Below are 12,634 nucleotides of genomic sequence, written 5' to 3' on the forward strand. Positions count from 1 at the left end.
TGGTGTTTTACATACAATTAGACCAGAGTCTGTTACTTGCAGAGCAGGTCTGTGCTAGAGGTGATATAACTTTGAGGGTGTCAAGGGATTCATTCTCAAGATATCTCTAGGAGGGGAAGATACCAAATGTTTGGGGAGGGAAGTCATGAATATTATTATTACTGAAAAAGTAAGCAAAAAATATCAACAATGAACAGATAGAGCTACTTTTCCATTTCTACAAAATCTCTAAGAGATTCATGTCTATGTACATTGAGAGTAAAACTGATGAAGGTCTAAAAAGTGAACAGGCAGGCTATTCAAATGGAATGCAACCATAAACTACATCTTTATGGTCACACAATAGGCTAAAATATAGAAAATATATGATCTTGCGATTATTGTTTTTTTGTTATAAAATGTGATTTGTTGGAGCAAAATATTTTCTTAAAGTCTGTTCTCTAACAATTATCTTTTCCATACACATCAAGATCATACCTGATTCTTGGAGAGATAGAACAATGGAGATAACTTTGTTTGATGACCCTCTGATGATCACATGAAGGAAAAACCAGGAAGTATTTACTACTGTCCTAGAGGACATCCAAAGCAGAGCCCAACTGAAGGAGAAATTCCCTATAGATAAAGAAATTCTTTATATGGTCCTATCTGAGGATGACATTTTATGATTGAATTAAGTCTCAGAATATTTTGGAGCCTCCTAAATGAGATCTATAATCACTCATATGAATTTGGTCTAACTATCCACACTGGAAAAACTCAGAGGATGAAGAAGACTATTGTCCCAATTCCAATAGATGGTTGGCTAGAAAACATGCATGCATGTGTGTGTGTATATGTGTGTGTACACACATAGATATAGATATCTATCTATCTTGTATAGATGCTCTGTACTAAAATGAACTGATTTTATAACTGAATGGGAGGAGAGGAGTGGGCTAAATTGCCTTTGGGAAATTGAGCAGTGCTTTTAATGACTCCAAGGTTTTTCCTAAAACAAAGGCCTATGTTTTTAATGTCAATATTTTCCCAGTGAAGCTGTGTGGTTATGCATTATGGAATATCACAGTCTCTTGATGAATTAAAGTTGTGAGCCATCCAAAGGGTGATGGAGAGGCATGTGATAGGTATGAGTAGGCTGCAGCATGTTACTAATGAAATGCTATGAAGCTAAAGTAAGATTCAGGATATTATCAGAGAAAAAGACCAATCATGACTTGCTCTCTCTCTTTTTCATTTCATTTTGTTTGGTTTCTTCTTTCTCGTTGTTCACTCCATTGGTTATAATTTTTCTTTACAACTTGATTAATGTTTAATGTGAAGGCATATGTAGAAACTTTATAGGATTGAATGCCACCATGGGGGAGAGGGTGGGAAAGGGAAAAGAGGGGAGAAAAGTTGGAACTCCAAAACATGTGGAACAGAATGTTGTAAACTAATAGTAAATACATTTTTTAAAAAAGAAAAAGATCAATCATGTAGCAAGAGCTAGAGATAAGTGAGAGAAAGCCCATATCTTCTTTGGAATCTACACAATGTCAGGCGATCTTAAAGAAAGACCCCATCAAATCAGGTGGGGTCTCTGAGGAGTATATCCTGCCATAGCAGGATATAGACAGGGGTCTCACAGAATGAGATGGTGGGTTGCAATATTCCCCAGTGGAGTAAGTACCCACATCAATGAAGTCATAGGTCCCTTAAAATATTGGAACATGGTATTCCACACTACTCCTAGGTGTAATAGGCATTTTTGAGAGGGTTCTATGGGTTTTCTTCTTTATATTTAAGAGTGAAATTTCTAAATAAACTTTGGAGAAGAGGAAAAATTCCTTTTGACTCCCTCCTTCCCCCCTTACTATCTTAATAAGAAAAACTGACTCCTTGAAACTGTAGATGACCTGACAGTTTTGCGGGGGTAAGGAGGATGGTCTTTCCAGAATCAATTCAACCATGCCAGCTAGGGAACTGGGGAATACAACTCTAATCCTCATGCTAAAGGACTAAGCACAATGGCACCATATGTACCAGATTTCAAGCTACCTCTCTTTTAATCCTTTCCTCTTTTGTAAGAAAGACAGTGCTTGGCAAGCACAAAATATAAACTTAGGATGATTTCAGTAAGAACACAAAGTAACCCGAAGGTCCCCCTTCCTTCAGGATCCTGACTCCCTCAGTGATCTCTCCTGCCTCTTACTATAATCTCCAAGACTGGCATAAGAAAATGCCACATTTTAAAAATTACTCCATATGACACACCAAGTCCATCACCCATATAGCATGACATAACTGAGTTTTCACTGAAGTTATTAGGACCCTCCTTGACCCTTGAGATAATCCTGCTGTTTTTTTCCTCCTTCCTAATTCTGTCTCCTCAGAATTGATGTGGATTAGGAATTCCTGAGTTATCTGCCTTGGATAGCTTCCTACCTTTGACAGCTCTAAGTTGCTGCTCAGACCTTTGTGAAAAGCAGTTAATTAGCTAGACACAGACATGACAGAGATGCAAAGGTTCAGCCCTTCACCAGTGCTGGAATTTCAAAGATCCTTTTCTAATGAGCTCTTGGTTTTGGTAGTTGGAGGAGACAGAAAACTCTTCCTTCCCTTAGAGTACAGGTCCCAGTAGAGCACTTTATGTTTCAATAATAGTATGAGGTTTCTTTGGGAGAGTGAGGTTCTGGGTATCCTGTGAGATAGTTTTGTGCTATCCTCTGGTTCGGTGAATAAATAGAATGCTTCAATCACGAAGCTTCAAATTTGTCTTCTCCTTCAGAATTAATTAGCTTTAAATTGTACCTGAAAGGAATGTTTCCCTTTCCCCTTCCTCTGTCTTTCTGTTCCACTCAGACTTCTAGTTCCATTTTCTCTAACATTTATGGATGACCTCAATCTCATAACCCCATTCTGACCCAGTCCTTCACCCTCACATCCTAAGAAATATTCAAGTATTGTAATCTGATGCTGCCTACTACAGTGCAAAAAAAAAATCAGAAAGGGTCTCAGAACTGGTATATGTCTATGAATACAAGTGCTTGTGTAGGAGACGGAGTGGAGTTACCCTAGTATAAGTATATGGAATGCTTATAAGCATAAATCATGCTTCTAGGGGAAATATCTCCAAATGATTACAATAGATAAAGAGCTATGTATGGTCTTTCCCCCATCATTCTAGACGTTTTCTACAGTGGTGGCAAATACCTACAGACAGCTGGTGGCACAGTGGGTGTAGTGCTGGGTTTGGTGTTAGGAAGACCTGAATTCAAATCCAGCTGGGTGATCCTGAGCAAGTCATTTAAATGCCGCTTGCCTCAGTTTCCTCAACTATAAAATGGGGATAATAACAGCACCTACCTCTTAGGGTTGGTGTGAGGATAAAATGAGATAATATTTGTAAAAAGCTCTTAGTACAGTGTCTGGCACATTATAGATGCTACGTGAATCCTTATTTCCTTCCTTCCTTTCCCTTTCTTCCCCTTTGGCAAGCATACATCTCCCTGTTTTATCCATCGCCTGAAATTAGTCAGCAGAGGGTTGTCAAACAAAGTTGTCTCTGTTGTTTCATCTTTCGATGAATGATTTCAAGGAAACATCTTTTTCTTATGTTCAAAGAATGGCCTACTTACTGTTTTCCCTGTGTTTTCTGATGAGGAAAATCTGGACCTTATCGAGAAATGCCGAATCGCATGCCGCCGCAGAAAGATGGACTAGTATGGGGTAGAGAAAGAAGAGAAATTCAGATATTAAGTAAGTTTCTCTTAATTGTACAGCATAGGAATGACAAAGAGTTAACTTTAATAAGGTAAAGGTTCATTGCATTGGTGAAATTCTTAGTCTTCTGTCATTTAAAAATTTTTTTACAGCATCCGGGCTGAACACAAGGCCTTCAATTCATCACCTATATCACTTTGGTCAAAAGGAATAATTTTCATTTTACCTGCACATCCTGGTGTCAACCATATCTTCTTTCTAGACCTCAGTCTTCTTATCCGTGAACTGGGAGCCTCTAAGGACCTAATAATATCCTTCTCGAGGGTTGAAACTCAGCCTAAGAAGCTTATCATATGCTTAGAGGAGAGTCCCCTGAAGGGCTCATTCTTCCTGGAAGGAATTTGCTTTGAGGTTCCTGAAATAAACTCTTACCTAGGAAGCACATGTTACAAAACCCTCAGAACAACCCCTTCCCACCAGTGGAACCTGATTTTTCTTTCCCCCTGTTCCCCTGCCAAGTTCCTGTCTGGAAATGTTCTCCCACTTCAGGAAATATGAGAGAGCATTCCCCTCTTTTTTTCTTTCCTAGGTCAGTTGCAAGTGCATCCCTGAATGCCTCCTTATCCCTCTCCACTCTTTGTTGTTGCTTGTTTTACTCTTTAGTGTGGGGTTTTTTTTTTGTTAGTTTTGTTCTGTTTTTCTATTTTGAGATAATGGAGAGGTCTGGGCTTGGAGGTAACCTTTTAACCATCTTCTGAGGAATCCCTCTGGCATTTGCATTGTTATTAGCAATTAAAAAAAGGAATTTATTGACATATTTTGTTTTAACACAAGTCCTGCCTAACAAATACCCACCCAAATGAATCCCTTTACAAAGTCTATCTTTTTTTTTTTTTAACTAGCAAGGTAGAACCCAATGAATTAATAAACAACAAGCAACAAAAAAATTTCTTCTCTATCTCTTTCTGTCCATAGTTCTGGTACATTCATTCTCCTTTCCCTTTCTCTGTCCCCTCCTTTCCCTTCTGTCCCCTTCTCATCCTTCCCTGTCCTCTTGCCTCTTTCATTTTATGAAGGTGTGGGAGAGAAGAGGCATTGGACTGCCTACCAAAGTGAAGGTCTACAGAGCTGTTGTGCTGACTTCATTGTTGTATGCCTGTGAAACCTGGACAGTCTACCAGCGCCATGGCAGGAAACTGAATCGCTTCCCTTTGAATTGTCTTAGGAAGATTCTGAAGATCACCTGGCAAGTTAAAGGACTAGATACTGAGATCCTTTCTTTAGCAGAACTGCCAAGCATTCAGACTCTACTGCAGAGAGCACAACTCTAATGGGCTGGCTGTGTTGTTCAAATGCCAAATGTACATTTGCCTAAAAGTCTATTTTATGGACAACATTCACAAGGCAAATGCTCACCTGGAGGTCAGAAGAAGCAATATAAAGACACTTTCAAGGATTCTGAAGAACTTTGGAATGGATTGTGAGACATGGGAGATATGGGCAAAGGGCTGCCCAGCATGGCATGCTCACATCAAAGAAGACGTCGTGCTCTATGAGCAAAGCAGAATTGCAGTAGCTCAAAAGAAACGTAAATGTGCAAATTTAGAGACATCTCTGCTCCAAATATTCATGTGTGTCCTATCTGTGGTAGAGTCTTCCCAAGCTTCCATTGGTCTGATCAGCCACAGTTAGACACACTGTACCTTAACCCCAACATACTGATGTCATTTTCATCCTCTTTGAGAACAAAGGACAACAAAGGATTTTCAATTCTAGCTCTGTAGCTATTATTTGTTGCCCCTTCAGCTGGGTCCTTCCACATTTCCTTGAAGTGCTATAACTAACTGATTTGGAGCTCTAGGGAAGAATATTAAATTGTCTTCACATCCTTGGCATTATAGATATATATTTTATGCACATTTCTGCACATTTCATTTTACACACCTAAGATATATTCCTTACCCTTGTTATGGTTGTTTCCTTATAAGCTTCATATACATATGTATAAACATATATGTATCTATATATGGATACACACATATGTAGTTATCAAACTCTTTATAGATGTATCTCTATAGAAATGCATATCTATACATATCTGTCTATCCATATTTATCACTTTTATGACACTGGAATATTCCATTATATTATCATGCCATAATTTTTTCATCTAGTGACCAGTTGTTGCACATACAGGCTGTTTCTACTTTTTTTTACCATTACAAATAAAACAGCTATGAATATTCTTGTATGAAAGGTCCTTTTTTTCTTTTTAGGATTAAAAAAAAAGAATTCTAGCAGTGGAATCATTGGACCAAAATGTGTGATTAATTTGGTTACTTTTAATGAATATTGCCATGTTGTTATCTGCAATGTTTGCACTAGACATAGTTCAATCAAAAATGTATTAGAGTGTGTTTCCCCACAGCTTTGATAACATTTGGTTTTATTATTCTTTACTATTGTTATCATTCTAGTGGGTTTAAGGTTGTCATAGTTGTTTTGGTTTGTAATTTTTTTATTATTAGTGAATATTAGCATCTTTTCATATAATTATTAAATATTTTTATTTCTTCCTTAAAAAAATTGTCTGTCTTAGCTCTTCTCAGTAATGCAAGGATCTAAATCAACTCCAAAACATTCATGATGGAAAATGATATCCACATCCAGAAAAAGAATTATGGAGTCTAAATGCAAATCGAAGTATAAAATTTTCTCTCTTTTTAAATTTTGTTTCTTCTTTCTCATGGTTCTTCCCATTGGTTCTAATTCTTCATTACAATATGACTAATGTGAAAATGTGTTTAATATGAATGTAAATGTAGAACCAATATCAGATTGCATGCCATCTTAGGGAGAAAGGAGGAGTGGGAGGAGGAGAAAATTTAGAACTCAAACTAGTAAGTGTTGTCTGAGGCCATATTTGAACTCAGGTTCTCCTGACTCCAGGGCCAGTGCTCTATTCACTGCCCAGCCTATCCACCCCTGAAGCAAGAATTTATTAAGTATGCCAGGCACTGTGATAAGTGCTTTACAAATATCTCATTTGATCCTCACAACTTTGGGAGATAAGTGCTATTATTATCCCCATTTTATAGTTGGGGAAATGGAAGCAGACAGAGGTTAAGCAACTTACCAAAGGTCACCCAACTAGTAAGTGTCTGAGGCTGGACTTGCATTCAGGACTAATTCCTGGCAGCTAGGTGGTACAGTGGGATGGAGTACTGGGCCTAGAGTCTTTCTGAGTTCAAATCAGGCTTCAGACACTTACTAGCTGGGTGACCCTGGAAAAGTCACTTAACCCTGTTTGCCTCAGTTTCCTCATCTATAAAATGAGATGGAGAAAGAGATAGCAAACCACTTCAGTATCTCTGCCAAGAAAACAGCAAGTGAGGTCACAAAGAATCGAACACAACTGAACAATGACTTTCTAACTCCAGGCTTGGTCCTTGACTGTACCACCTGACTAAGCTTATCTAGCACTGTCCCTTCGACACTCATCTCTCTGTTCCTAGCATTTTCTTTGGTGTCTCCCATGCTTCAAATTCTCTCTCCTCCACTCTGTCGGGTTTTCCTGGCTTCCTTTAAGACTCAGCAAAATCTCATCTTCTACAGGAAACCTTTCCCAACTGTTCTTTATTCTAATGCTTTTTTTTGTTGTTCAATCATTTTAGTCAAATCTGACTCATCGTAATTCCATTTGGGGCTTTCTTGGCAGAGATACTAGAATGGTTTGCTATTTCCTTCTCCAACTCATTTTACAGATGAAGAAATTAAGGCAAATGGAGCTAAGTGACTTGCCCAACGTCACACAGCTAGGAAGTGTCTGAGGCTGGATTTGAACTCAACTCTTCTTGATTCCCAGCCTGGTGCATTATCTACTGCACCACCTTTCCTCTATTAATTATTTCTTATTTATCCTGTATCTAGCTTGATTATACTTTTTTGGGGGGCTTGTTCTTTCCCCTCATTAGATTGGGAGTTACTTGAGGGCAGGGGCTACATTTTGCCTCTTTTTTTTTTTAATCCCCAGCAAATAGCAAAATACCTGGCACATATACTGGGCTTAGCAGAGTGACTAAGAACATAGTAGGTGATTGATAAATGTTTATTAATTGACTAGAGAACTTCCTCAAGATCGCATGAGTAGTAAGTGTCTGAGGTCAGATTTGAACTCAGGTCTTCTTGATTCCAGGCCTGACACTCTAGCCTCTGCAACACCTACTTTATACTCTCCCTAACTGACAGAAGAATAGAGCTCTGGGCTTGCAGTCGGGAAGACTTGAATTCAAATCTTGCCTCAGACATTTATTAGCTAAGTGGCTCTAGGCGAGTCATTTAACCTCTGTATGACTCAGCTTCCTCAACTGGGGATAAAAATAGCCTTAATCTCCCATGTGAGAATCAAATGAGATAATGCCACATAATAGGTACTAAATAAATGCTTGATCACTTCTCTTCCCTTCTTTCTATACATCTCTATGCAGGTAACTCACATGGATTCAACTATCATCCTTCTACAGAGATAACTCTCGAATCTACACATCCTGCCCTTATGTCTCCTGAGACCTCTAATTTCACATCTCCAACTGACTGTTAGAAATTTCCATCTGGATATCCACTAGGCACCTCAAGATCAACATGTCCAAAAAAGAACTCATTCCATATGAAACTCACCCATCCATTTCCATTTGGGAGGTGAAGGTGCTAATATTTTCCCAATCACCCAGGTTCATAAGCTAGGACTCATTTTTAACCCTTCATTCTTCCTCATATCCCATATCCAATCAATTGCCAAATCTTACCAATTCTACTTTCTCTCTCTCTCTCTGTCTCTCTCTCTCTGTCTCTCTCTGTCTCTCTCTCTGTCTGTCTCTCTCTGTCTCTCTCTCTCTCTGTCTGTCTCTCTCTGTCTCTCTGTCTCTCTCTCTCTCTCTGTCTCTCTGTCTCTCTCTGTCTCTCTCTGTCTCTCTCTGTCTCTGTCTCTGTCTCTGTCTCTCTCTGTCTCTCTCTGTCTCTCTCTGTCTCTCTCTCTGTCTCTCTCTCTCTGTCTCTCTCTGTCTCTCTCTCTCTGTCTGTCTCTCTCTCTCTCTCTCTCTCTCTCTGTCTCTCTCTCTCTCTCTGTCTCTCTCTCTCTCTCTCTCTGTCTCTCTCTTGGCATGTGTATCTATAATGTATATAATATGTGTGTGTGTGTATGTCCTGCCAAATCTAGTCTTCCCTTTATCTCTCCAGAGCTCTATTCTTGCCTGGACTAATGCAGTAACTTCCTCATTGGTCTCTCTCCTTCTAGGCTTAATCCCCACTCCTACTCTTTACTCCCGAACCCCCACCCCATCACTATTAAATGGTTATTTTTAAATTGCAGGTCTGACCATTTCATTCCACCACTCAAGAAGCTTCAGTGACCTCCACTGCCTTTTGGATAAAGTATATGTCTTGGGGGTGGCTAGGTGGCACAGTGAATAAAGCACTGGCCCTGGAGTCAGGAGTACCTGAGTTCAAATTCGACCTCAGACACTTGACACACTTACTAGCTGTGTGACTTTGGGCAAGTCACTTTACCCCAATTGCCTCCAAAAAGAAAAAAGAAAAAAAAAGTGTAAATCTTGCTAGCCTAGATCCAGGACCTTTCTATGTTGATTATACATGATTTACTCCACATCACCCTTATATATGCTACCTTATAGCCTAGCCAGACTTTTTTTTGCTCCTTTTAGGTGCCATTTTTTTTCCTGCTTCTGTCCCTTTTACACAGGGTACTGCCCATCCCCAGAATGCTCTCTCTTTTCATTTTCACCTCTTGGAATCCCTAGCTCTCCTCAGAATTCACCTTTTTCAAGAAGCCTTTTCTGATGAATAGCAACCCCATAAATCACTGCTTTTAAAATTTGTATATAGATTATTATTTATGTATCTGGGAACATGTTGCAGCCCCCTAGTAAAATGTGAGCTTTTTGAGGCCAGGGACTGCCTCCCTTTTGTATTTCTATCCCCAGTGCCTAGGACAGTGCTTGGCACCTAGTTGATGTTTAAGTGCTAGTTGGTTGACAGCTCAATAGTCAGTAGGAAAGCACTGTAGTTTATCAGTGGAGAGGAATCATCACATCACAACTGTGCTTAAGGAGCATACGTTTTGGGGCAGCATGAAGGATGAATTGGAGTGCAGAGAAACAGGATGCAAGTAGAAAGTGTTAAAATAAAAATGCAAAAACCATTGTTAGCTTCTACTACTAAAACAGGTTTCAGACAGGATTTTGCTCTCAGACCATAGTTTGCTGACCTTTGATCTAGGACAACTAGAATATGTTAGTGGATAGAAGAGGAAGTGAGATATTGAGGAGGTAGAATTAACAAGACTTGGAAATTGATCATATATAGGAAAGGGGAGGGGATACTCAGAAGTTGAGAAGGACATTAGGATTGCAAACCTGGGTAACTGGAAGGATGATAACACCCTTAATAGAAATTAGGAGAAGCCTAGAGGAAACATAAAGAATGTTTTGGATGCAATGATTTTTCGATGCCTATGGGATATTCAACTAACTATAATAGTGAAAAGGAAAGAAAAAATGTCATTGGGTATTCACTAAAAACCTAAAGGAGAAATAAAGCAACTACTATAAAAAAACCAAGCTCTCTTTCTCATCTCCCTTATTTCCACCCCCTTGGAATCACTATCACCTCTTAAAGTTCTTCTCCAGTAACATTCACTTCATGATGTTTTGGCTAAGAGAAGATAGCCAATATTGATGATCAGAGATTCTAAACAATGAAATGAAACTATAGTAAATCATGATACAATGATCAAGGAGTCCAATATGGAAGTCAAATAAATGACTTATTAGGGGCGGCCAGGCGACTCAGCAAGTAAGAGCACTGGCTCCAGTATCAGGATGACCTTGGGGATCAAATCTGGGCTCAGATACTTAGCACCACACCCAGAAATAACTGGCCATGTAACCTTGAGCAAGTTACTTAACCCCGATTGCTTTAACAAAAAAAAAAAAGAAAAAGAAATGCCTTATTAAATAATGACTTGATGAAAGAAGAAATTATCAAAATAAGAGAAAATTATATCAAAGATAATGAGAAAAAATATATATATAGACCACATATATTCACACAAACACACACACACACACACACACACACACACACAAAACACAAGAGGAAAAGGCCCCTATGAAGGATTTGAAGGAGAGAGAGGGAACACTGGAAAATTAGCATTTGACCTGCAATATAGAGGTTTCAGCAACATAACCTTTCTCCCCCAACATCTCATGCTGGGTCCCAGAGTTTGGCCCCTTTGTTTGTGGTGGTTTCTTGTGCCTATTTTTCTGTACTTATCATTCCATTTGCCTTTTTCTGGTGAAATGGTTTTAGCTTGTTCCATCAAGTGCTGGGTTCCTTTTGAGTCTCTCTCTTAGACAAGGTGAACTAATTTTTAAAGGTCACCCTAATGTCTGACCTATCATTCTTTATACTGTTGTATTTTTTTTCCCTTTCTGAGCCATTCAAGAGACTAATTGGCACCTCATAAAAAGATCAACATGTTGTGGCCAAATCTTTTATGGTTTAACACAGGGGGTCTTAACCATGACCATAAGCCATGAACTTGGCTTAAACATTTTTTTTTGAAAACTGCATATCATATATTGTATACCATATACTGTGTATCATACAATCAGCTACCAATTCTTCATCATTTATTTTATACATTTAAAAACAGTCTTCTGAGATGGGTGTGTAGGCTTCACCAGAATGTTGAAGGGTCCATGATACAGAAGAGGTAAAGAACCCTTTTCTAAACACCCAACTGTTCTCATTTCTCTGTTATTAGGTGTTGGGCTTTCAAGGACTACTCCCTTACAAGCATTTCCTAAGTTGTTTTGGCCATTTCTTGTAAATTTTCTTTGACAGTTTCTTGAAACATATTGTTCAGATTTTCCTAAATTCTTTTAAATTCTGTGAGAGTAACTTTGTGATTATGTTGTTACTGTTGTTGTTCACCCTTCATTTTCAAAGAGGTCCAATGACATCAAGAGGGTGAAGTCTGGACTTGGATGTGAATTGGATTTAAGTGAGGCAGAACTACCTACAGTCATTAGCCTCACCTTCTCCTCCAGAGACATCAAAGTACAGTGGAAAGACGAAAATCAAGATTGTTGGCAATGACTTGGGTGACCTTGGCCTTTCTAAATTAAGATCCTTTTTCAAGATTATATTGTATCTCTCATTGGATTTGCCTTAAGGAGGGAATAACATACACACTCAATTGGGTATTTATCACAGGAAAGTAGGGGGGGAAGGGGACAAAAGGGGGGATGATAGAAGGGAAGGCAGATTGGGGGAGAGGGTAGTTAGAAACAAACATTTTTGAAAAGGAACAGGGTCAAAGGAGAAAATAGAATAAATGGGGGACAGGATAGGATGGAGGGAAATATAATTAGTCTTTCACAATATAACTACTATAGAAATGTTTTGCATAACTACACTTGTTTAACCTATATTGAATTGCTTGTCTTCCCAGTGGGGGTGGGTGAGGAGGGAAGAAGGGAAAGAATCTGGAACTCAAAGTTTTAAAAACAAATGTTAAAAAATTGAGATGTTCAATACAACTGACAATATAGACCTTGGATCAACTCCATGTAATACTTATTAAATGTTGCTTTATTAGTTATACTTGTTAATAAGTGCACAATTTGTTTAACTTTCCATGTATACTGTCATAATATGATATGATAAGAACTTGGAGCAGAGATGTCACAGTCAAGACCTAGAGAGTGGCTGCCCAGCCAGCTTGAGCCAGAATAAAATATAATTGGGAGGTGGCACAGTGAATCAGGAGGACCTGAGTTCAAATCTGACCTCAAACACTTACACACACACACACACACACACACACACACACACACACACACACACA

At 38.8% G+C, this 12,634-nt stretch overlaps 1 protein-coding gene across 2 annotated transcripts in view; it reads right to left on the bottom strand.

Moving 5' to 3' along the window:
* DRD3 (dopamine receptor D3) overlaps positions 1-12,634 on the bottom strand; it is a 65,457-nt gene that overhangs the window by 7,339 nt on the left and 45,484 nt on the right. The window contains exon 5 of one of the 2 annotated variants that reach the window (XM_069070028.1): positions 3,621-3,701. The exons of the other annotated variant lie outside the window; for it this stretch is intronic. Coding sequence (XP_068926129.1) covers positions 3,621-3,701 — 81 coding nt within the window. The remainder of the gene's footprint in view (positions 1-3,620; positions 3,702-12,634) is intronic. 2 annotated transcript variants of the gene reach the window in all.

Source organism: Petaurus breviceps, unplaced genomic scaffold, assembly GCF_028583685.1.
Source record: "Petaurus breviceps papuanus isolate PSGF00001 unplaced genomic scaffold, PetGlider_PUasm1.0 90792, whole genome shotgun sequence".
NCBI lineage: Eukaryota > Metazoa > Chordata > Mammalia > Diprotodontia > Petauridae > Petaurus > Petaurus breviceps.